The following is a 27676-nucleotide window of genomic DNA, read 5'->3' on the forward strand; positions in this document are numbered from 1 at the left end:
CAGTCTGATCTGGCAGTGTTTCTACAGCTGGATGCCCTTCCTAACGCCAACACGCACACACAACATGCTTCTTTCAATATCTGTCAACCAAATCTACTCACAAGGCTTTGGTGGGCCTGGGGCTATAGTAGAAGAAACCAGCCCAAGGTGCATGCAATTTGATTGAACCCAGAACCATGTGGTTGGGAAGCAAACTTCTTACCACACAGCCATGTATATATATATATATATATATATATATATATATATATATATATTATATATATATATATATACATGATAGAGCCTTGCAAGCTACATGGCATCCTCATTAGTACTGGTGGCACCAAAAAAAAAAAATCACCCAGTACAAACTGTAAAGTGGTTGGACATTAGGAAGGGCCTCCAGTCATAGGAACCATACTAAAGACACTGGAGTATGATGCACTCCTTTGGTCTCATCAGATCCTGTCAAACCGTCCAACCCATGCCAACATGAAAAACAGACATATGGTGGTGGTGGTGGTGTTGGTGGTGGTGAAAAGCTTCTTCATTTGCCGTTCACAAAACTTTGGTTGGTTTTGGACGATAGTAGATGACACTTGCCCATGGTGTCACACAGTGGGACTGAACCTAGAACCATGTGCTATGGAAGCAGAATTCTTACCACGCAACCATAATTACTCCTGTAACCTCAATCACTATTCATTAACAGACAATGACAACTATTTTACTTACTTGGTTCCAGTCGTATTTAACTTCCTGTCCGCAATAAGCGTGCTCCTTCCATTCCTTAAAAAATTCACAGCCTGAAATTATCGAAGAATTTTTTTTGTCATGAAATAGAATGGCTTAACTCTTTAGTGTTCAGATTGCTCTGTTAAATGTAATACTTTCTCACTCAAATTGTTTTGAATTAATCATGCATTTGAGGTTTCAATGATCATCATCATCATCATTTAACGTCCGCTTTCCATGCTAGCATGGGTTGGACGGTTCAACTGGGGTCTGGGGAGCCCGAAGGCTGCACCAGGCCAGTCAGATCTGGCAGTGTTTCTACAGCTGGATGCCCTTCCTAACGCCAACCACTCCAAGAGTGTAGTGGGTGATTTTATGTGCCACCGACACAGGTGCCAGACGAGGCTGGCGAACGGCCACGCTCGGATGGTATTTTTAGAATGTCAATGTAGGTTAGGTGTGAGAGGCCAGATCTAGCCAGTTTGAATATAAAACATGTAGAATATTTGGGCCAGATATGGCCGGTTTAAACACTAAAGGGTTAAGTGAGCTTGAAATAACTAGACTACCGACCATGCTACTACAACATTTATAACGGTGCCACTGAGCAAGGAAAAGCATAAGGTGTGGTGGTGGTGGTGGTGGTGGTGCTAGTGGCAGTAGTAGTCGTGGTGACAGTGGTAGTGGTGATGATGGTGTTGGTAAGATTAAAGTTGTGACCATTTTGGTCCACAAGAACAACAATTATAAGAAGAACAATAAAATAAGTACTGCTGCTGCTACTGTTGCAACAACACAAACCAGTTAAGAGAGGGCTCTTAGCAGTCGTTTGAGCTAAGCTGCTAGAAATAGCAGCTGAATCTCTCTCAAATCATGCCCTGTTGTTTTAAGAAAAATGAGGAATAATTGAGGAATGTGGTCCTGTTATCACATGATGTCTTAAAATAATAGAGACAGCATGGTTAGGGTTATTCTCTTTTACTCTCTTACTTGTTTCAGCCATTTGACTGTGACCGTGCAGGAGCACCGCCTTTAGTCGAGCAAATCAACCCTAGGACTTATTCTTTGTAAGCCTAGTACTTATTCTATCATTCTCTTTTGCCAAACTGCTAAGTTACGGGGACATAAACACACCAGCATCGGTTGTCAAGCGATGTTGGGGGGACAAACACAGACACACATACATATATATGACGGGCTTCTTTCAGTTTCCGTCTACCAAATCCACTCACAAGGCTTTGATCGCCCCGAGGTATATAGAAGACACTTGCCCAAGGTGCCACGCAGTGGGACTGAACCCGGAACCATGTGGTTGGTAAGCAAGCTACTTACCACCTGACCATAAGTCTATTCCATCTGGATTGGCCTGGGGCTAAACAACAATTAACAACACAAATAGCAGTCACAGCAAACAAACAAAACCAACAACAGAAACAGTGACATCAACATCATCAAGTAGATGATGATGATGATGATGAGGAAAAAGAAGAAGCAGCTACACTTACCAGGATAAGGAAGAGACAAAAGACAGAAATCGGAATAGCGACTTTCCTTGTCAACTTTCTCGGAAGAGGCCACCCTGAAAATAAAACCAGAAAAAAGAGTCTTTAAGAGAATTGATGTTTGATTAATAAATGGAGGGTTATCCTATGGCAGCCTGTAATGACATGCATAAGATCTAGTCATCAAATCTAAGTAGAGACTTCAAACTTGAAATATTCAAAGCCACAGTCGAACTAATTCTACTATATGGTTCAGAAACCTGGACGTTATCAAAGAAGCTTGAGAGGCGGTTTGATGGGACCTACACTCGCCTCTTTATGAGAGCTCAAAATCTCTCGTGGAAGCGCCATCCAACCAAAATGCAAATATATGGGAAACTACCACCTGTGTCATCTCCTGTGAAAGGTAGGAGAGTCCAGTTTGCTGGGCATTGTTGTAGAGCTGAAAAAGAAGTAATTACTACTCTTCTCCTCTGGAAGCCATCTACTCGCAATACCAGAGGGCGCACACTCTCCTACCCTGATGTAATCTCTAGGGATACAGGCATCCAGCAACAGGACCTCCATAATGCCATGATGGACCGTGAAGTCTGGCGCAGCATGGTAAATTCCATTGTCTCGACCACGGTCGAACAATGATGATGATGATGACAGCCTGTTTTATTTAGAGGTAGGAAGAATTGGTGCAGTCAGGCTTTTGATACCAACCCACCTGAGACTGCTCACAGTTCTGTAAGACAAACTGTTTTTAATTGAAATCCTCCATAGGAATTCTATGTTAATTTATGCTGTAAATAATCAGCTTAATAATGGGTTTCAAATGCTTGAATATTGCACATACAAATCTGCACACGCTACAAATCTCTCCCAAGGAGGAGGGGGCGGAGGAGGGGGAAAGAAGGGGGAAAAAGGAGGAAAAAGGGAGGGGGAGAAGAAGAAGAAGAAGAAGAAGAAGAAGGAAAAGAAGAAGAAGGAGGAGGAGGATGAGAAGGAAAAGAAGAAGGAAAAGAAGAAGAAGAAGAAGAAGAAGAAGGAAAAGAAGAAGAAGAAGGAAAAGAAGAAGGAAAAGAAGAAGAAGGAGAAGAAGAAGAAGAAGTAAAAGAAGAAAAAGAAGAAGGAAAAGAAGAAGTAGAAGAAGGAAAAGAAGAAGAAGGAAAAGAAGAAGAAGGAAAAGAAGAAGGAAAAGAAGGAAAAGAAGAAGAAGAAGAAGAAGAAGAAGAAGAAGGTGGTGATGGTGTAAATGTGAAGTTGTAGGGTGTCTGCCTTACCGCATGTAGTATTTCACTTTCTTCTTCTCCACCATTAGATCACAGATATAATTTATTTTGAGATATTTCAGCAGCTTGATGTCATGTCCTCGGATTTTGTCATGGCTGGGCCACTCACTGTGTTGAGAAAGAAACATATCAAGATGGAGAAATAGTGACCAGTGGTGGACAGGAAACTCACTACAAACAGAACAGCAAACCCCTTTGAGCAGCACCTATTCTGCCTTTACTATAATGGCCCCTGTTTCTTTGCGCTCAGTGGTTTTGCGCCACCTTCATTCTGGCACTCCCAGCATGTCATTCTCTCCTACTCTCATTACCCTTAATGTGACCATCCCTCCATAGTCTTCATATTAATCAATAACCCCAGTCCTTCCTCCACTGAATATCTGATCATATACATACATACATATACATGTGCGTGTGTTTTGGAAATGTGACAAATATATGGTACTGATGAGCAGAAAATACTGTGAAATATCAATATACAGTGGTGGACGAGCCAGGTTGCCAGCTTGCCCAATGGCAAGTGGGCCCCTGTGCCATTAGAATCTATACATGGGGACCCATGGTAGTATCAAGTTTGAGAATTTTTTAATTCACTCCTGGAAGAATGCATTAATTATTTCAGCCTGGCTGTGTTTGTAGACAGTTGAAAAGAATACTTTTAACAAAAAAAAAAATTAAATGATAGCATTGTAGTTGTGGGTGGATCCCCTTGTAGTTGTATTAGTATTATTATTATTATTATTATTATTATTATTATTAATAATAATAATAATAATAATAATAATAATAATAATAATAATAATAATAATAATAATAATAACATGGGAACTGCTCATATCCTACGCAAAATACTCTCTATATAATCCCAAGGTTTAAAACAAACTTTTTTTTTTTATGTATTAGACATTCACTAGTACAACACCAAAAAACAAAACAAAAAAAAAACCCAAATATATGGCACAGAACTTCCAACCTGTTGTCTCTTGAGGTCTCTGGGTGAAACTTGGAGCCAACTTGTACAGACATAAAGCAAAAGTCAAACATAGAATAATAATAATAATAATAATAAATAATAGTAATAAAACACATCTATCAGTTCTCTGACCTTTCAAAGAGTCTAGGTATTTGAGAAAGTTGAAGTGGGATGGGGAAACAAATAACAGCAAAACTCACCTCTGTCCATCTTTGCCTTGTTCCAAATTTGATATGTTAGAAGCTGTGGCTGAAGAATCTGAACCTATAAAGTGAAAATAGAAAAAAAACTAAGAGTGAGGATCAGAAGGGGAATTACATTAGTTCTTTTATGAAACCTCAATATATTATAACCGAGAGTACATGTTGTGAAATTCCAAGCAGTGGGGTTATGTGGCTAGGAATACTGAATGAGGGCACAACAGATTGACCTCAGCCATAATTTTATTTATCCCTTCAGCTTTTTGGAGATAATTTTATTTATCCCTTGATCCTTTTAAGGGTATTTACCCTTCTCCTTTATTCCTTGTGTCTTTTAAAGGTATTCACTCCATACTTACCATTTGAATCTTATAGGGTATTTACTCTGCAGTAAGGCTTCTGGTAAGTTCAGATCTCCAGTTTAGAACCACAACAAAAATTATGTTGCCATAAAAGGCAAAGGCCAGCTATGAGAAATTAACTGTGTCACCATAAAAGGTATTAATGCCTACATGAACATGATCCAATCAATAAGATCAGTTGTTCTCTAACCAAATACTGGTAGACTTGAAAGTAAGTTTTGTAAATTTTTCCACTAAATAGTTCTGTTGAAAGTTCTAGAAGTTTTAACTGAATGTTATAAAAAGTCTGGATATTGAACACTCGAATTAGAACAACCTCAGGTGCTACACGGAACTCAGACAGTTATTTTTCTGGTGAGGTGCTTTCACTTTTACATATAAATCATCAAGATATTTCATTCAATGAAGACTTTTAACTATCACATTTACTTTCTCAAGTATACATAGTGTACGTAGCATATTTGTCAAGTTTTGTAATTTGCTTATTTCATAGGCACAGGTACAGGAACAAGGATAAAATAACTGAAAAAACTGCAAATTTCTATCTCACCAAAGCAGAAGCACAACCAACAGCAGAACGCACGAGATAGGATAACAATATCAACTGTGATCCTGTAGTGATGGAATCAATTGTGTGTGCCCGTTTATTTTAATTGCAATATATAAAACAAAAGACAGACAAGTTCAAATAAAACTCATGCATGCCATGTGACTGGCAGATTTTAATTAATTAAACAAATGTACAGCATTTGTTATATATTCATTAGAAGTTCAACAGTTGACAATATTTTCCAGCATACTAGTCAAGTTTTTCAGTCCAAAATTTACTTCCAAAAAAGGTAGGCTGACACTAGGATGACTTTGGAGAACCCAAAATTCCAAGTGAAATGCAACAGGACTTAGCAAGATAGTGATGTTTGATTGTTTACACAAGCACTTACTCTTTTGCTTGTTTCAGTCATGTGACTGTGGCCATGCTGGAGCACCGCCTTTAGTCAAGCAAATCAACCCCAGGACTTATTCTTTGTAAGCCCAGTACTTATTCTATCGGTCTTTTTTGCCGAACCTCTAAGTTACGGGGACATAAACACACCAGCATCAGTTGTCAAGCGATGTTGGGGAGGACAAGCACAGACACACACACACATACATATATATATATATATATACGACGGGCTTCTTTCAGTTTCCGTCTACCAAATCCACTCACACGGCTTTGGTCGGCCCGAGGCTATAGTAGAAGACACTTGCCCAAGGTGCTATGCAGTTGGACTGAACCCAGAACCATGTGGTTGGTAAGCAAGCTACTTACCACACAGCCACTCCTACGCCTACACTTTTTAAACTTTTTTTATTCCTGATCCCATTTTTCATCATGAGATTTTTTGTGACCCCTGGTATTAAATATGCGTTTGTGAAATAACACAAACTAAAATTCAAGGGTTTGAATTTAATTTTCACGACCCCAGCATTTGGCTGTTTAACCCCAAATGGGGTCACGACCCATAGTTTAAGAAGCACTGGCTTACACAATATGTTTACGCTATATGCTATGTCAATTTGTATACCAGAACATCCAGAACACAAATGCAAATATTGCAGAGAAATAAAAGAATTTGAAAACAACGAATATTAATGTGGTTATTCTCATCTTTAACATGCAGTCGACTTAATATTGAGTACTACCAACGACTAAGGCCCACTCAAACAATTTACCCTTTGAGGTTTTTAGGAGTATTTTAATTGGTATTTACATTTTTATTTTTATGGAGATGTACTTGCATAGCAAGTGACTTGATCTGAGATTGTGTGCTGAAACAAAACCAATTGCAGCGTGGAAGGTGTTTATAAGCCGTTTAAAAACACACAAAAACCATTAGATTCACTTCAACATTTAAATTTAATTTGTCAAAATATTTTCCTCAGTTTGAAACCGTGACCTGTTCACTGCATCTCATGCAGCACGAAGTTTTGTTAGTGAACAGGTTGTGGTTTCAAAGTGACAAAAATATTTTGACACAAATTAAATTTAAATGTTGAAGTGAATCTAATGGCCTTTTGTGTGTTCTTAAATGGCTTATAAACACCACCTTCCATGCTGCAATTGTTTTTGTTTTGTTCCAAAGAAGTCAGTGAAAATACTTACTCAAGAAGAAGTCAATTCCGACTCTTCCGAACATTTCCATCCCAGTGGATAGGGTACCGGATCGACAGATTTGCTAAAACCAGAGAGAGAGAAAGAGTGAGAGTAGGTTAGAAGGGTGTCATAATTTACACAGCTGAATAAATTAGTCATAGTAACCATTGTTATCATAGTAGTAGTAGTGGGAGGGGGTGCTGGCATCTTTTGTTGTAGCTTCAGGTTGACAGAAACGTTGCAGTGAATTTAGGTAGGTGAAGACTGCATGGAAGCCTGACAAATGGAGTCGTAGTTTTTTTCTCTCTCTCTCTCTCACACACAGTGGCACAGTCACATTCAGTTTCTCTCTTACACACATACAGTCACACAATCCTTCCCTCTCTCTCTCTCCCTCCAAAACACACACACAAACTAAAAGCCTCTTCAATGCAGAAGGAAACAATGTAAAAAAATAATCTAAATTAAAACACAAAAAAAAAGAAAGAAAAATATATGTAAAATACAATAAAATAAATATTTTTAAGGGTAATTAGTGTGTAGATAGATGGCAAGACAAGAGGGGTAGAGAGAGAGAGAGAGAAAGAGAGTGAGTGGCTAGGGAGTGGTTTAACCCTTTAGTTGCTGCATTTATTTCGAGATGCTCTGTGTTCCTTTTAATTACTTTAAATATAACAAAGAATTTAGTAAAATAACTTAGTTATCATTCAGCTAGTGTTAGGAACATAAATTGTGACTAAGGTTTGGTGGAAGATTTTAATTCAAAACTTATGAAAATAAGACATTTGTATTACAGAGCCAGAGGCAGTTTCAGGTGGGTTGGTAACAAAATGGTTAATGTGGCACCATCACTACTGCTTTCTGCATGGCACCAGCACGAGTGCTTCTAACCCTTTTGTTACCATATTTCTGTAGAGATGCTTTGTGTTACTTTCAATTAATTTTAAATATAACAAAGAATTTAGTAAAATAACTTAGTTATCATTCAGCTAGTGTTAGGAACATAAATTGTGACTAAGGTTTGGTGGAAGATTTTAATTCAAAACTTTTGAAAATAAGACATTTGTACACAGAGCCAGAGCCGGTTTCAGCCGGGTTGGTAACGAAAGGGTTAAGAGAGAGAGGGATGATGGTTAGAGAGAATAGGATCTTAGTTAGAGAGAGAGAGAGAGAGAGAGAGAGAGAGAGGAAGTAGCAGTAGATTGGCAAGAGTATGAAAGGAGGACAAAGAAGATGAAAAGAGGAAAAGAAAGGAAACCTACTTTGCCTTCAAAAAGAATGACTGGCACGACAAAGCGCCCTCGACATCTGGCTGATCGTGCCGCCCAAAAGAACTGTTTCAGCTTCCCGATATCCAATAAGTTCTCATATCTGCAACAACAACAACAACAATTGTAATTTCTAAGGTTATAGAGACAAGACCCAGAAATGTCAAGACAGTGAGGCCAAAGCCTGTTAGAGGAAACCTCTATACCTGTTTCTGAATCCTGAATGCATTTCAAGCTGTTTGGTTGTCATCAGCATCTGTGTACCACAGATACTTTGTCCAACTCACGCAAGCATGTAAAAGCAAACATTAAAAAAAGCAATCATGATGACACACATGAACTTAGAGCTTCTTATTTGCCTCTACATTTCATGAATCTGTACATTTAGAAAGAGAGATGATATATATATATACTAGCAGTATCGCCCGGCGTTGCTCGGGTTTGTAAGGGAAATAACTATATAAGCATTTTTAGAGAGTTATAGCCAGAAAATATCAAAAAAATGCATTAAAAATGGAAAAAAAATTATGGTAAGTTTTTTTTTAAATCGTTGACTCATCGTAGACATTTTTAGAGAGTTACTTCCCTTATGTAATAGCGAAAAAATGCATTAAAAATGGAAAAAAATGATGGTAAATTTTTTTTTAAATCGTAGACTCATTGTAGATGCGCGCTAATACCCAGAAGGGCTCGATATGAATCACGACTATAAGATACCTGGTTTTGGTTAAACTGCACCGCAAAATGTGGGAGTAGTTAGGAATCTAAATCGTAGGAGACAGACACACAACTTGACTTTTATATATAAAGATATACTCTAGCTAGCTGTTGACGTTGTTGTTAAGAGTGATCCAAAACTTACACATCTGAGTCTTGGCCGTTGGACAAATCTCTATTGCTGACCATCTGCTTCTCATATTCCAACACGAACACCTTGTAAGGGTAATGGCAACACAACTCTCCATTCAAGTTGGGGATCACCTGAAAAAAAAGGATCATAAAGTTGGAGAAAAAAAGCATAAAGGATGCCAGTTGCAACATTAACAACGATAACCATGCTCTCTACCAACTCTTCATGGCCATCTTTGATCCCACATGTTCATGTGGGAATTTACATTTTCAGTCAACAACCCATGCTAGCATGGAGAACGGACGTTAAACGATGATATAATGTCATCAACATGAAAGAACTGCTCAGTGAAGACGAAATTGAAATTCTTAGATACACGATACAGCAACAGATGATGATTATGTATATGTGGGGGTGTGTATATATATATATATATATATATATATATATATATACACACATTCATATACATATTCATATATATATATACATATATTCATATACATATATATATACACAGTTATATATAAGTAAATAAATGGAGTTATTTCACAGTCTTTCACAGTTGTCCATGTAGAGGAGACCCTGAAATGTGAGATGGAGAGAATGGTAAAATTTTACAAAAACATTTGAGACAGATCTTGGAATTTACATATTTGAGAGTTTTAGTTTATTTTGTAACACAATGAAGAGAGTGGAATAAAACCAATGTTGTCTTAGAAACATATGGCGAAAGTAAAAGTATTTGAATAGCATCTGCGTTCAACTCCATTTATTTACTTATACTACACAAATTACTGCACATTAACCCAGAGTTTCTACCTTTGAATAGGTCGCTACATCCTTGTTTCTTGCGTGAATTTTGCTACCCTGGTAACTGTTTATTGAATTTTCCATGTTAACGGTAAACAAAGGATAATTCATTCATCCATTTACATATTTATTTATATATATATATATCATCATCATCATCGTTTAACGTCCGTTCTCCATGCTAGCATGGGTTGGACGGTTCGACCGGGGATCTGGGAAGCCAGAAGGCTGCACCAGGCTCCAGTCTTATCTGGCAATGTTTCTACAGCTGGATGCCCTTCCTAACGCCAACCACTCCGTGAGTGTAGTGGGTGCTTTTTACGTGCTACCTGCACAGGTGCTAGGCGAGGCTGGCAACGGCCACGGTCGGATTGGTGTATTTTATGTGCCACCGGCATGGAAGCCAGTCGAGGCGGTGCTGGCATCGGCCACGAGTCGGATAGTGCTTTTTACGTACCACCAGACCAGGGATCCTGGCTGGTTCAATTCGATTTCGATTTCGCTTGCCCCAACATGTCTTCGCAAGCAAAGGGGGTTGGCATGGGTGCCTGTATATATATATATATTCCAGTGGAAATTAAATCAGCCCCCCCCCCCACTACTTATGCTTCGACAAGACAGTTGACACATCTCACTTGCAATGTTTGCATCATATTTTCGCAGGAAACAAACAAAAAAAATATTTCTAATCCCCATAATCAGGATTAAGTGAAATGTCTAGCAAGAACAAACAGAATTTTATTGCTAGAAATGAAGTAAAAGAAAATCCAAAGCCTGAAATTTGATGAACCGTCAGAGCTTGGATTAATTATTGTTTAATGACTTCCAATTAATTAGTGAGAAATAGGTTGACAGTTTTGAAAAACTTACAGTATAGGCATAATCTTTATTAAACAGTCTTTCACAGTCGTCCGTGTAGAGGAGACCCTGAAATGTGAAATGGAGAGAATGGTAAAATTTTACAAAAACATTTGAGACAGATCTTGGAATTTACATATTTGAGAGTTTTAGGTTTATATTGTAACACAATGAAGAGAGTGGAACTGGAGATGTGTTATACAGAACAAGCACATAACACACACATATACACACACGCACACACATTTATATAAAGTGAAAAAAAAACGTAAAATATCCCCTTCGGTCATGAATGATGATGGGATTGCTCCTAGAAGATTCCCCTCCAAGGCACACGTCTAAGCAAGGTTATTTGTGGAAGATCAGCAGTCACCCATGCATACCTGACTCCCCTCTCCACGTCACCGATGCCATCCAAGGGAAAGGCTGTTACAGCTTAGCACCAGTGACGTAGCACAATCCAGGAATCGAACTCACAACCTCAAAATTGTAAGCCTGATACTCTAACCACTGAGCCATGTGCCTTCATTTAAAAAGATATATATATATATATATATATATATATATACACATCTTCATCATCATCATCGTTTAACGTCCGCTTTCCATGCTAGCATGGGTTGGACGATTTTGACTGAGGGCTGGCAAACCAGATGGTTGCACCAGGCTCCAATCTTGATTTAGCAGAGTTTCTACAGCTGGATGCCCTTCCTAACGTCAACCACTCCGAGAGTGTAGTGGGTGCTTTTTACGTGCCACCGGCACGGGGGCCAGTCGGGCGGTACTGACAACGGCCTCGCTCGAATTCTTTTACACATGCCACCAGCACGGGTGCCAGGAAGGCAACTTTAGTAACGATCACGCTCGAATGGTGCCCTTTTACGTGCCACTGGCACGGAAGCCAGTTGGCCGCTCTGGCAACGATCACACTTGGATGGTGCTCCACCCTCGGAAAATGATGTATAACATTTATAATTTATACGCAAGAGTGGCTGTGTGGTAAGTAGCTTGCTAAGCAACCACATGTTTCCGGGTTCAGTCCCGCTGCATGGCATCTTGGGCAAGTGTCTTCTGCTATAGCCCCGGGCCGACCAATGCCTTGTGAGTGGATTTGGTAGACGGAAACTGAAAGAAGCCTGTCGTATATATGTATATATATATATATATGTGTGTGTGTGTGTGTTTGTGTGTCTATGTTTGTCCCCCTAGCATTGCTTGACAACCGATACTGGTGTGTTTACGTCCCCGTCACTTAGCGGTTCAGCAAAAGAGACCGTTAGAATAAGTACTGGGCTTACAAAGAATAAGTCCCGGGGTCGATTTGCTCGACTAAAGGCGGTGCTCCAGCATGGCCGCAGTCAAATGACTGAAACAAGTAAAAGAGTAAAGAGTAAAGAGTAAATGCAGAACAGCACCAGCTGCAGTATCTTGTTTCAGAGAAACTTTTTATACTTGTGTGCTAAGCACACATACACATCTTCTGTGTGTGTGTCATTTCAAATCCAAGCCAGCATAGAAAATGGTCATAAAATGAGAACACATTCACATATAGACATCTACATCCATGTATATATATATACATAGATATATGATACATCTCCAGTGTATATAGCACACACATTTCAACAGTCACACCCATTTATGCCATTGTTGGCATCAAATGAATTTCTATACTTTGTGTATGTATGTATGTATATGTATGTATGTATGTATATGTGTGTATGTATGTGTGTGTGTATGTATGTGTACGTGTGTGTGTGTGTACGTGTGTATGTGTATGTATGTGTGTGTGTATGTATATGTATGTGTGTGTATGTATATGTATGTGTGTGTGTGTATGTATGTATGTATGTATGTATGTGTATGTATGTATGTATGTATGTGTGTGTGTGCGTGTGCGTGTGTGTGAATGTGTGTGTGAGAGAAAATGAAATTATTCTTTTTTGGTTGAAATTGAATCTCAAAGCACATAAGTACTGTAAATAACCCTTTCTACTCTAGGCACAAGGCCAGAAATTTGGGAGAGGGGGATAGTCGATTACATTAACCCCTGTACTCAACTGGTACTTATTTTATTGATCTCGAAAGGATAAAAGGCAAAGTCAACCCTGGTGGCATTTGAACTCAGAGAAGATATGGGGCGGTGTCAGGGGTGTAACAGATTTGGTGAGTTACAATGATTGAGTTTTGTGTCTTGAAATTCTTCACTCAAATCATACAGTACTTCATTTTGCTCTTTATTTTTTCAGAGTCTATAAAAATATCTGCAACTCAATTCAATTGACCAAATTCTTCCCTAACAAAACTGTTGAAGTTTGCCAGTCAGAAGCCATTATTATTTTTAAGATGAAGAAGTGACAGATAGATTTGATGATTTATAGTGTTAGGGTTTTGATCCTTTTTTACGTAGGAGCAGGCTTGGCTGCTGTGTAGTAAGAAGTTTTGTTTCTCAAACACCAAGGTACCACAGAGTGGGATTGAACCCAGAACCATATGATCGGGAAGCAAATGTCTTATCACCCAGCCATGCCGGCAGCCCTCCACCACCACCACCACAAACACACAGCTATCCCTGCACCTTTCAAGGTAGATAATTATCTATCATCCATTAACAGTAATGAACCAAGATTAATTCAGTCTAAAAACCTTCCTTTAGTCACATGACTGAAATAAAGAATTCGGTAGCAGAATAATGAACAAAAAAAGAAATAAGGAGTGCTTCGAACAAAGCAGAAATTTTCTTTTTAATCTTTATATTTTGGGCACAAAAACCTATCTTCAGACGAATACTGTCAAAGAAATGAAGATGGGCCTTTGCGCCCAAAATATAAAGGATTTAAAAAACTTTCTGTATTGTTAGAAGCTTTCTTTATTTCTCATTTCATTCTATTTCTGTACTGCAATGCTTCAAGTGAACTAGAACACTCTTCTTCCATCGTGCCTGAGCAAACAATTCAGCGTTATAGTGAACCGCATAAGGAATAACATTACAAGTAGCCACGTCATCACCAGAGTCTCAGCCAGACACTAAAGAATTAAGAGTCCACTTCCTATTACAAACACAGCTCTGTCTCTCTGGAGAGGGCAATTAATTCTCAATGGAACAGTCCAGAAAATATGTGCATAATTGAAGAGAGAGATAGATATTTAGTTAGCGTTTCAGACAAGCTAGCAATAGCTAAGTTCAACTCCTCATCTAGGTCAAAGTCTGTGGTGTGTTAGTTAACTACACATAGGAGAGTTATATCGCACAATCGTTTTATGTCTTGACAATTAAGATAACCTTTAAACTACAATGATGCTAATGCATTCATTAATTGTTAATATAATAAATAATAATAATAATAACAATAATAATAATAATAACAATAATAACAATAATAATAAATATTCAGACAAATACATAACAAAAACACCATACAGAAAATTGCACTACTAGGCACTGCACACATCCTATGCAGAACACTTTCCATACAATAACCATCAGAGCATCACAACAAATCACAGCACATACCCAAGGCACACAGAGCTGCGCTCGGTAGTGAAGTGAAAGCACGCTATAAAAAATATACTACTGAATAATAATAATAATAATAATAATAAAGGTTTCAGATTTTGCTACAAGGGTAGTAATTTTAGGGGAGGGGACGAGTTGATTACATCAACCCCAGTGCTCAACTGGTACTTATTTTATCAACTCCGAAAGGATGAAAGGCAAAGTCAATCTTGGCAGAATTTGAACTCAGAACATAGCGACAGACAAAATACTGCTAAGCATTATCCCTGAGCATGCTAACAATTCTGCCAGCTCACCACCCGAATTATAATAATAATAATAAATAATAATAATAATAATCCTTTCTACTATAGGCACAAGGCCTGAAATTTGTGGGAGGGGGATAATCGATTACATCGACCCCACTGCATAACTGGTACTTAATTTATTATTAACCCTGAAACGATGAAAGACAAAGTCGACCTCAGTGATATTTGAACTCAACGTAGTGACAGACATAATACTACTAAGCATTTAGTCCAGCATGCTAACGACTCTGCCAGCTCACCGCCTTATAATAATAATAATAATAATAATAATCCTTTCTAGTATAGGCACAAGGCCTGAAATTTGGGGGAGGGGACTAAGTCGATTACATCAATCCCAGTGTTCAACTGATACTTTATTTATTGACCCTGAAAGGATGAAAGGCAAAACCAGCCTCGTTGGAATTTGAACTCAGAATGTAGTGGCAGACGAAATACTGTTAAGCATTTCACCCAGCATACTAACGAATCTGCCAACTCGCCACCTTAATAATAATAATAATAATAATAATAATAATTTCTACTGTAGGGATAGAGCCTGAAATTTTTATGGGAGGAGGCTAGTCAAATATTTCAACACCATTAACTTAACTAGTATTTATTTAATCAATCCCAAAAGGATGAAATGCGAAGTCAACTTTGGCAGAATTTGAACTCAGAACGGAGCAGCAGATGAAATACCGCTAAGCATTTCGCCTAGTGTGCTAACGATTCTGCCAGCTTGCTGCCATAATAATAATAATAATAATAATAATAATAATGATGATGATGATGATGATAGATGATAAATGTTAAGATTTTAATGTAAAACAGCATTCGATGATATCAGTTGTGCAGTTGATCAGCAGATGCAGGGTTCAAGACTTGTCAAGAGGACCTTTTTTTATTTTTGTTTTTATTTTGTTGTTTGGTTTAGTTAACGGAAGAAACATGGCTCTCCCCTTATCTTCTGCATAACACCCCAAATTGATGGGGGAAAAGGAAACTTCAAGGCTGTCTTATCAAGACCATTCCTAAACGCTTACAACAGACTGGACCCTGCTAAGGGCGACCAAGGAGCAGGTAGTGATGATGTTAAAATAGTTAGATTAATTCTACCATCCGAAAGCAGGCAGAGTCTATCCAATGAACTTCCAATTCACAAGGCCATAATTGAGGCTAGAATGTGGGACAGCTGCCCTAAGTTCCACAATGGGAATCAAACCAGATCCTATGAGGCTGCCAAGTGAGCATCTTATAAAAGACACAGCCATGTTTTTGTGGTGTACGTCTCAAGCTGGTTACTCATAATTTCTCATATATAAATAAATGAACGCCCAAGAGAATTATTGATTTGCTTTGTTGTAAGATTCAGTACAACTGTCCTATTATTCACTGATAGATCTAAACTATCAACAGACTGAACACTGTTCTAGATTTTCAGCAAATATATCTGCTGTGCCTTCATCACTTCCTCCTTTTTCTTTGTCTTTCTGTTTTATCTCACGTCACCATCCATCTCAGGCTATGCTAATCAAGCAAGCATAATTAGCATAAAATGAGCCTAAATGGTTTCTTCAAAAATCCATTTACATTTAACCCTTTTGTTACTGTATTTATTTTGAGATGCTCTGTGTTTCTTTCAATTATTTTAAATATAGCAAAGAAGATTTTAATTCAGAACTTATGAAAACAAGACATTTGTACTCAGAGTCAGAGCCGGTTTCAGCCGAGTTGGTAATGAAAGGGTTAAGACAGATATTTTCCTCCCCAAACTTTTGCTTATACTAGCCACTTTACCATAGAATACAGGAGTGGTTGATTGAAACACTACAAAGGAAACACATACAATGACATTCATACAAGAGTGTTGATGGAAAGCAATTTGTTTTCTATCCTGTCTTATCAGTGTGTGTCATTCACAGCTTATGAAGAACTATTTAGAACAAGGAGGTTGTTAGAATTGCAGTGACAACACCATCCTATCTTTCATTCAGAAAATATATTGGGTCATCCCATAAATAATGCGGTTTTTTCAATTGCATGAACTAAAAGCTGGAGGGGAACAGGATAAACTACCTGCATCAACTTGCTATAAAAGCAGGTAGTAAATTTACCTTGTCCTTATTCTTAGTGCAAGTTTTGAAGAGTGCAGGCCGATTTTAACAGTTATTTTTTTTTTCAAAGCTATAATGGAAGCAACAAAGGAGCATATTTAACATATTTTGCTTTATGAGTTCAAGAAAGTGTGAGGAATATTAATGCAGTATATGGGGATCAGACAATAAGCATAAGCCAGTGTCAATGGTGGTTCTAGAAATTTCGAACTGGAAACTACAGCCTAGAAGATGAGCCTCGTGCTGGAAGATCTGCAGAGCTCATTGAGGACATCCTGCAAACCCTGGTGGAACAAAATCCCAACATAACTGTTGAACTAACAGAGAAGCTTGGATTTGGTCATTTAACCATTCATAGACACCTGCATGCCATTGGAAAATGACCAACTTTGGTTTCAAGACAAAAGGTGTTCTTCCATCAGGATAATGCTTAGCCATACAGTGAGGATGACATTCCAAAGGCTGGAGCAGTTTGAAAGGGAAACAATGCCTCACCCACCATATTCACCGGACATTGCCCCATCTGATTATCATTTATTCTGCAGTCTTCAAAACCATTTGGATGGAAAAAATATGAATTCTGTAGACAAGGTCAGAACAGTACTGGAGGAGTATTTTTGTCACAGTCAAGTGAATATTAGAAGAGGGGCTTTATAAGCCTACCAGATAGATGGAAGAACATTGTAAAGAATGAAAGAGAGTATATTTTAGATTGAAAAAGAACTTTATCTTAATTTTGAAAAATAAAAGAAGTATAAAAAAACTGCATTATTTACGGGATGACCCAATATCTAAGACTACATTATCCCATGTTTCCTGCATTTTGAAGGACATCAGAATGTGATTTGAGAGAGATTTACTACTGTTTCTATCAGATCAAGCAAAGATATAGGAAGCCCTCCTAGGCTAGTTAGAGTGTTCATTATGAGGCACCGGTTTATGTAAAGCTTGCTGGGTTCAAAATTACAGTATCAACTGTTTAGTATTCAGGTTATTCTGTCAAATGTAATACTTATTAATTCATAGTGTTTTGAAATAATCAAGCATTATCTTGTTGCTTTGAGATTTTGCTGCTGTGACTGTTTACTTTTAGAACGATGTAATAAGATAGATGGGAGAGGCCAGTCCTAGCCAGTCTGAACGTAAAACGTGTAGAATAATTTGGCCGGATATAGCTGGTTTAAACGCTAAAGGGTTAAAGGAATTTACAAAATTGGTTTCAAATTTTAGCACAAGGCCAGCAATTTTGAGGGAGGGGGTAAGTGAATCACATTGACCTCAGTGTTTAGCTGGTATTTATTTTAACTCTGAAAGACAAAGCCAAACCCAGCGGAGTTTGAACTCAGAATAAATGTCGCTAAACATTTTTTCCAGTGCTGTAACGATTCTACCAGCTGACCATCTTACAGGAACACACAATATTGAAATATGGAAGGCCATGGATGTGGAGTTTCTTGGATGGAAGGCTCTTCAGTTCTTCATGTAATATTTGATGTACTAAGTTTTGGGACAGAAACAAATCAGTCCTAATTCATCAGACCTGTGATCAAACTATGATCTGTTTAACTACAGATCAGTCCTGATTATAGAGTTGGGCTCACAATCATAGGGTCAAGAGTTCAATTCCTGAACCAAGAGATACACTGTGTCCTTGAGCAGTGAAGTGGGGTACCTAGCGGTTAGGGTATTGGACTCTCAATCATAAGGTCATTGGTTCAAACAAGGCACTCCATTTCACATTGATCCAAAGTATTTAGCTGTTAATAAATATCATTAATGTTGATGCAATTCTCTGTCTGTCTGTCTGTCTCTCTCTCTCTCTTGCTGTCACACCTTATATGTTCAGCAGGGTTACATGTGGGAGGGCCAAGAGTGCACCCTCTGTCTGTCTGTGACTACATAGGCACCTACAACAATTGGTAAAAGCTTTTGGAACCAGCTGCCAAGCCACACTCACTTGCACATGACAGCCACAGTTGTCAGAAATCTTCACAAGGATCAATACAGGAATTTTTAATGGTTGGACATCAGAGAATCATCGTGAAATGCAAGACAAACAACAACAACAACAACAACAACAACAGCAACTTGGCTGTCAACACCAGGAAGTTGCACTATTATACATTTAAATACATATACATATACGCATAAATGTACACATATAAATACATTCACACACATATACAGATACACATGCAATTAAATACACATACAGATCAGTTGAGATGACACAAAACACTAAAAACAGACAATGTTTATTGTAATAGTAATTAATTATAATGATGATAATTAAAGGCATTAATGATACTTCATATCAGTAATGAGATAAATAACGGTATGCTTCCACTTAGTGATTCTGATAAAAAAGAGGCATGGAAGAGTTTCTATGCAAGACTATAAAATGTGAAGAATGAATGGGATAAAGAGCAGTCTCCCTTGTGTGAACCCAATAGAGGGACCAGCTATCCTAGTAGACAACAGAATGGTACATAAGGCAATTAAAGATAACAGGGAAAGCCCCTGGTCCATCTGGAGTCACTGCTGAGATGCTCAAAATATCTGGGAAGATAGGATACGGGCTAGTTATCCACCATAGTTAATTAGGTTATTCGAGATGTAATAACCAGTGACTGGCATAGCAGCATAATAGTTAGCTGTTACAAGGGTAAGGGAGAAGTCTTAGGTAGAAGCAATTATAGCGGCATCAAACTTCTGGACCTGGTAATGAAAATCATGGAGAGAGTTATAGCCCAATTAATTAGAAAAAGAATTAGGCTAGATGAAATGCAGTTCAGCTTTACCCCCAGGGAGAAGCACTACTGAAGCTATTTTCACAGTCAGGCAACTGCAAGAGAAGTACTTAGCTAAGAATAAACCATTATATTTGACATTTGTTGATCTAGAAAAAGCTTTTGATAGAGTACACTGCTGTGGGTTCTGAGGAGGTTAGGGGTACATGAGTGGCTAGTGAAAGCTGTATAGGCCGTGTACAGAGATGTTGTTAGTATGATGAGAGTTAACCACAAATACAGTGAAGAAATTGGTGTACAGGTAGGCATTCATCAAGGATCAGTCCTCAATCCCCTCCTTTTCATCATTGTCCTCCAGGCAATAACAAAGGAATTCAAGACCGGCACCCTCTGTGAACTACTATAGGCTGATGATCTTGGCCCCATAGCAGATTCTATATCAGAGCTAGAAGAGAAATTCTAGGTGTGGAAGAAAAGTCTGGAATCTAAGGGCCTTATGGTTAATTTAGCAAAGACCACAGTTTCTGTAAGCAAGAAAACAGACAGGGCCCTACCCCTTCAGATAAATGGTCCTACTCAATTTGCAGGAAAGGCGAAAGCATGAATTCCATATGATGTACCCAGTGGAAGCTATGGACACACAAGAGATGCAGTGGAATAATAGGAAGGTTATCAGAGAAAGTAATGTTTGTATGTGGAAGATGCACAGGAGCCATAAAAAATAAATACTTGGAAATTGATTTTCTGAAAAGCCTTGAAGGTTCTTTAGAGGTAATGGATAATTTCTACTACCTAAGGGACCAAATAAGTGGTGGGGGAGGATGTACAGAAAGTGTAATAGCCAGAATAAGAATAGGATGGAGAAAATTCAGAGAGCTTTTACCTCTGTTGGCAACCAAAGGTCTCTCTCTCTGTGAAAGGAAGATTGTGTGATGTGCGTATATGAACAGCAATTCTACATGGAAATGAAACGAGGGCCCTGAATGTAGAGGACATGTGAAGGTTAGAAAGGAATGAGGCTTGTATGCTCTGCTGGATGTGCATGAAAGCATGGAAAACAGGACAATAAATGATTACAGGGTGGGAGCATTAAGCAGTGATGTGTATATATGCAATGTTCAAATAATATATATATATCATCATCATCAACATCTAACATGGAATTCAGATACATCCATCTGAAACTTCATTACTCTTACCTGCAGAGAAGCAGTTTTGTTTTATTAACAAATCAATCTTTTGTTGAGAAATGTCCTGTCTGAAACTAATTTTTCACAGTCACCTGTACATACAGGTATATCCTCTGCAAATGCCGATGCCAAATGAAATGCATTCATGCTGGTGCCATGTAAAACACAGTCATCCTGGTGACGCATAAATGCACTCGTGCCAGTGGCACGTAAGACGCACCCAGTACATTCTGTAAAGTGGTTGGCATTAGGAAGGGCATCCAGCCATAGAAACCACGCCAAATCAGACAACTGGAACCTGGACAGCTCTATGGCTGGTCAGCTCCTGTCAAATAGTCCAATCCATGCCAGCATGGAAAGCAGACATTAAACAATGATGGTGACAATGTCAAGCTTATTGACTTTATCTTTCTTTATCTTTATCTAGTTTCAGCTCACGAGTTGTGGCCATGCTGGGGCACCGCCATTTGGTGTTGCTACATGATTTTACTTCACGAATGCTTTTTAGCAATTGCCATTTGGTGCATGAAAGAGTTTGATGCAGCTGCCCTCATCTGCACCTCCTGTCATGAAATTGGTTCATCTGGGACACCTGACAAGAAGAGATCCAGTTTTATTTTAAAGACATCTGCATCCACCCTATGCAGGTCTCTCAGGTTCTTCGGGAGGATATTGAAGAGCTGTAGGCCTCTGAAGCCCAGGCTATCACAGTATCTTGTCCTACATCTTGACAGCAAATTTGGAGTCCTTGGCACTATGCAGTGGCGCCCAGTTCTGGCATTTGTGTAACTCTCAATGCCAAAGTTTGGAACAAGTCCTTCTAGGATCTTCCAGATGTATATTATGGCATATCTTTCTCGCCTATGCTCTAAGGAATAGAGTCTTAATCTCTTGAGTCTTTCCCAGTAGCTTATATGCTGCACAGAGGCTATCTTCTTCGTGTAGCTTCGTTGGATCGCCTCAAGTTCTGTGATTAACTTGACACTGGATGGTGACCATAGTTGAGAGCAATAGTCAAAGTGGAAAATATCAATTCTAATTTTGGGAGGGGGGGAGGGGTAGATATTTGACATAATTACTAGAATAACCATGAGATTTAATTTCGCAGTTAATGGGTTAATTTTTAATTATTTACACAAATCTTATCAATAATAGCATAACATAACAAACTGCTTATTGCAATCATAACAACATCAACATCCACGATAACAACAGACTTTGAAATGTGGATAAATAAACAAAACTGAATATCTATACACACACACACATCATGCATGCTAATAATCAGGGATGGGGCATGGTATGTAGTCATTCATGTCAAATCAGCAACTAGAAAAAATTACTCTGCTCTGATTGGTAAGTACACTAATGTACAGAAAGCATTTGATAATGGTTGGGGCAGTTGTTGAAACAGTGTATGTGTGTATATATATATATATATATATATATATATATATATATATATATGCATATGTGTTTGTATATGTATATATTTTCAATATTTTTGCACACACACATACACATGTGCGTGTGTGTGTGTGTGAACATATGCATATAAATATGTATATAAATATATGTGCATATATATGTATGTAAATATAAAATGTACCCAGTACGCTTTGTAAAGTGGTTGGCATTAGGAAGGGCATCCAACATAGAAACCTTGCCAAAACAGCCAATTGGAGCCAGGTGCAGCTCTCCAGTTTGGCAGCTCCAGTCAAACCGTCCAGCCCATGCCAGCATGGGAAACAGTCATTAAATGATGATGGTGATAATGTGCATGTGTGTGTGTTTGTGTGTGAGAAGGTAGTGAGCTGGCAAAATTGTTTGCACATTGGACGGAATTCTTAGCGGTATTTCACCCATCGCTATGTTCTGAGTTCAAATTCAGCCACGGTCGACTTTGCCTTTCATCCTTTCGGGGTCAATAAATTAAGTACCAGTGAAACACTAGGGTCGATGTAATCGACCATCCCCCTCCCCAATATTTCAGGCCTTGAGCCTACATCAGAAAGGATATATATATATATATATATATATATATATACATATACCAGCTCAAGCAAACCTTAGCTCAAGCTAACATCCAGCCATCCTCATGGGAACAAATTGCCATGAATAGGACAGCCTGGAGTACTGCTATCTGCAATGGAGCCAGCTCCTTCAAGCAGAACAGACAACAGAATGAGGAGGTAAAACGCAGACGAAGAAAGGAGTGTCTTCAACATCCTCAACCTGCACCGATCATCCCGTGCAAGTTCTGCCCACGACTTTTTAATTACCAACTTGGACTCTAAAGCCACTTTCAGTACAAACATCAGCTGAAGAGGCAGGATGGAAACTGATAAACCCAATGCTCAGATATGAGCTGGAGCCAACCATATATATACATGTGTGTGTGTGTGTGTAACACATACACATAAACATTATCTTATAGAGCTTGCACTATGGTACATTCCCTTTATCAGCTGCTATCAAACGGAGATCACAATTTGGACACCTTCTGGCAGTATTGTTCCTCTTGGTGATGTCATGCAACATTGATGCTTCCAGGGAAATGTCTGTGGTTCTTTTAGCATACCCTATTGCATATTTCTTTCCACTGCTCTTCCATGTGGCCACCACCAAAATGGTCATGTTACCACTCATTGGGGTATTGTTCTTCTATCTCAGCTTTAGTCTTTCTATAACCATGGGGAAGAATTCTCTCCTCCCATTTTTCTCTGCTTTCTTTCCCAAGTCCTGTCAAGCAGAAACCCATGGCTCTAGCTATAAACCCATCTCTCTGAGAAGCATTGCTCATTGCCCTCTTCAGACCTCATTCCTAAAATTATTACCATTTTAGGACCTTTGTTCTTTTACTCCACACAGACCTATCCAATCTCTGGCCCACAAGCATGCTATCTCCTCTCTCTGTCCTCTCTATCACTACTATAATGGCCTCTGTTCCTCAAGGGTGACTAGTCTCATAACTTCTCTTCTCAGATACCTCCTGACCAAATCACCTCAACTCATCACCTTTCTTGTGTCCAATCAATCCACTCCCCTTACCGCCATACTCACCACTATCCCTTGTCCTTCTTCCCTAAATACCACCCTTTTGAAAACTTCCTGTTCATGGTTTATCTTGCAGATTTTTGTTTACCTGTAACAGTTTAAACGATACATTAATGGCATCAACTTCACCTGTCTTGAAGAGTCTAGTAAGGCCATAAGCACTACTCCTGTTTCAAGATTTAGCAGCTAGAAAAAAAAAATCTCTCGAGGCAACACCTATTCAATAATGAGTACTCTTTATCAAGTCACGTAAAAAGCACCCACTACACTCACAGAGTGGTTGGCGTTAGGAAGGGCATCCAGCTGTAGAAACACTGCCAGATCAGACTGGAGCCTGGTGCAGCCTTCTGGCTTCCCAGACCCCGGTCGAACCATTCAACCCATGCTAGCATGGAAAACGGACGTTAAACGATGATGATGATGATGTCCCAATTGGCACACAATGTGACATGGCTGGACCTTTGAATCATTCAATGGTCTTCCCACATAGTTTTTGTCAACAAAATGTCACTTGCAACGTTTTGGTTGATCCAAGGAAACGGCAAAAGACAGAGACAATGTCGCTCAGCCGGATGAAACCCTTGGCTCTTGTGACTGGGAAGCGAACTCCTAAGCCACCCGCTATCTCCCTCTATTCAGGTGCACGCATGGCCGTGTGGTAAAAAGTTTGTTTACCAAACACATGGTTCCAGGTTCAGTCCTACAACGTGGCACCTTGGGCAAGTGTCTTTTACAATTACTTCGGGCTGACCAAAGCCTTCTGAATGGATGTGACGGACGGAAACTGAAAGAAGCCCGTCATGTGTGTGTGGGTGTGAGACAGAGAGTCTTTGTCTCTGTGCTTGTACCCCAACCGCTTGGTAACCGGTGCTGGTTTGTTCACGTCCTCTTAAATTAGTGGTTCGGCAAACAAGACCGAGAGAATAAGTATCTGTCTTTAAAAAATAAATACTGGGGTCGATTTGTTCGACTAAATCCTTCGGAGCAGCACACCAGCATGGCCACACTCCAATGAATAGAAAATGTAAAAGATTCTAAAGATTCGCACATACGCTAAGATACGAGTCTACTTCTTCAGTAATACCTTTCTAAAAAGAGCCATATTTCTTTGTTTCCAAATGCCTTTCTTTATATCGGACATCAACACCATATATACATATAACACGAGTCAACGGGGGGAGGGGATGGAGGGAGGTACTCGTTTTGGAAGAAAAAAAACCATATTGGACAATAAAATCCTAGCTTTACAAAAAGACGTGATGGTCATAGCTAGTATGGTTTTGGTCGTAGATTTACTCAATCAACACCATCACATTAACAACAGGTTTTAACAGGAAAAAAACTACTCCATCTATTTTCTTTGATATCATCTTTCTCTTATACCACACACACACACACACACATATATATATACACACACACAAATAAACATAAAACACGCATAGACAGACACGCACACACACACACACATATATATATATATATATATATATAATATATATATATATATATATATATATATATATATATATAAACACATGTACAATATCTATATTTGTTATATTGAGTGTGGACACTATGATAGAAAATACATATAATAGAATAGTGACTGTCAAGTGAATCGACCCAGCGTATGTATATGTATTTATAGATGGGTTTTACATGCATACATACATACATACACAATAGATATCAATTGTGGATAGATAGATAGATAGATAGATAGATAGATAGATAGATAGATAGATAGATAGATAGATAGATGGATGGATGGGACGCATATAACAAATATTGTAAGTGGAACAGTACAAATATGCAAGACTTTTCTCAAGTTTAAAATGCGACATTGTTTTTGTTTCCTTACATTCAAGCGGCGGAGCTTTGTACCTTAGAAACCAGCTCCAGCCTCCGAGGAAGTATCTAAATCATTGAAAAAGGAGATGAGAACATGCATACTTATTATATACATAGTCTTTACCTTAGCATCATCTTTGCTGTTAGCTCGGTGTGAAGTATGAATGAAATGTTGCAGTAACTTAACTAAATCTTCCTCCACAATTTCTCGGTTCTTCAAACCACTCATGGCTGGACTTGTGGCTTTCAGAAACTCTGCTTTCTCTCCTTTTTTTTTCCTTCCCACCTTATCGTCGTCTGTCGGCTTGTTTTTTTTTTAGTTAATATGAAATATTATACTGTCCATTTAGTCGACATGACATAATTGCAACAACAATTTCCAAAACTGTTTGGGTGGGTGTGTATATAAACCTTATAAACACAACGCTTTTATACGTGTGCAACACACAAATAAATGGTAAAGGCTATTTATTTTCTGCTCAGCTATCGCTGATCCATTTTCGTTTAGCTTAATAATGCATTTATGTCAATATATATATACATATATATATGCGTGTGCATATGTCGTTTGTAGGCATGTATGTATATACACCATCGAATGTTGATATCATCGACAACAAGAAAGACAGAGTAAGGATAGTAATGAAAGGAGAAGGAGTAACCAATCATTGCGCTTGTTTCAACAAAGTTCGGAATGCTTGGCATGGCTTCAGCCAATAGCAGACGACATCTGTTAAATTACTATTGTTGTTTAGTCCGAGGTCATTTCTGATCCAGTAGACCTGGTCGGTTCCTCTGTTTTATTCCCATTGTCTCAGGGGTCGGCGGAGGGCGAGAAATTGGCTTGGAAATTTTGTTTTTGTATCTTTATGTTTCATATAACAGGAATTAAGATTTTGAAAAAGATTTTTTTTTTTTTAATTTTTAATTTTTTTTTTTAAATACGGAGACGTACTTGCATAGCAAGTGACCTGATCTGAGATCGTGTGCTGAAACAAAAACAATTGAAGCATGGAAGGTGTTTACAAGCCATTTAAGAAACACACATAAACCGTTAGATTCGCCTCAATATTTAAATATAATTTGTCAAAATGTTTCCGTGCTGCATTTTCTTTTAGTTTTGCCGCCTCTCCTCCAATATGCTGCGTTTTCCTTTCGTCATCAAACATCGATAACCATTTCAAAACTCCACTGAACAACACTGTCCTATCTCTCTCTCACACACACACACACAGATTTTGTCGTCGTTGGTTACCATTAGTTATCGGGAAGTTACCATTAGTTTCACGTCTAATATTGCATTTATTAATATAGGTGACAGGATGCGCTCTGAAGGAAATCATCGAAGCAGGTCCCTATGGTCCTTTCAGTTTTAATGATTCCTTTTAGCGCAAGGCCAGCAATTTTGAAAGGAAGACACTAAACTGGTACTAATTTTATCGACCTCGAAAAGATAGTTTGGGCGGAATTTGAACAGAAGGTAAAAGAACCAGAAGAAATGCTGCTATGTAATTTTTTGTCCGGCCCCTTAACTATTCTGCCAGTTTGCCGCCTAATAATTTGAGTATTAATATTGATATATGATGCGGATAGCAGAATCGTGAAAATAGAAATGAGCAAACTGCGACCTGCCAAATGGCGCACCTGACGAAAAGTTACCTTCAATTTTTATTAATGCGGCCCGCCTGATGATGAACCGTGTCTCAAGCGATTTGCTTCTTGAAAAAGGTTGCCCGTGCCTGCGTTAGAGCGACTAACTTAATGTTTTTCAATATCTAGCTAAGTTCGACGTTTAAACCTTTCTGAGGTCGCTAAAATAAAGTAACGAAGTATTGAATCAATATATTCGATTTATGTACGGCGGCGAGCTGGCAGAATCGTTAGCACGTCGGGCGAAATTCTTAGCGATATTTCGTCTGCCGTTACGTTCTGTGTTCAAATTCCGCCGAG

The 27676-nt window shown here is 38.6% G+C and overlaps 1 protein-coding gene across 1 annotated transcript in view; it reads right to left on the reverse strand.

The window, feature by feature from the left end:
• The window catches only part of LOC115223447 (myotubularin-related protein 14), a 42744-nt gene extending 16299 nt beyond the window's left edge, over nt 1-26445 (reverse strand). The window contains exons 1-9 of the mRNA XM_029794004.2: nt 25851-26445; nt 10970-11026; nt 9299-9417; nt 8431-8539; nt 7178-7250; nt 4670-4733; nt 3488-3604; nt 2223-2296; nt 718-788 (exon numbers count right to left, since the gene is read on the reverse strand). Of these exons, the coding sequence (XP_029649864.1) occupies nt 718-788; nt 2223-2296; nt 3488-3604; nt 4670-4733; nt 7178-7250; nt 8431-8539; nt 9299-9417; nt 10970-11026; nt 25851-25955 (789 nt within the window). The 5' untranslated portion in view covers nt 25956-26445. The remainder of the gene's footprint in view (nt 1-717; nt 789-2222; nt 2297-3487; nt 3605-4669; nt 4734-7177; nt 7251-8430; nt 8540-9298; nt 9418-10969; nt 11027-25850) is intronic.
• Between the last annotated feature and the right edge of the window lie 1231 nt (nt 26446-27676).

Source organism: Octopus sinensis, linkage group LG23, assembly GCF_006345805.1.
Source record: "Octopus sinensis linkage group LG23, ASM634580v1, whole genome shotgun sequence".
Taxonomy (NCBI): Eukaryota; Metazoa; Mollusca; class Cephalopoda; order Octopoda; family Octopodidae; genus Octopus; species Octopus sinensis.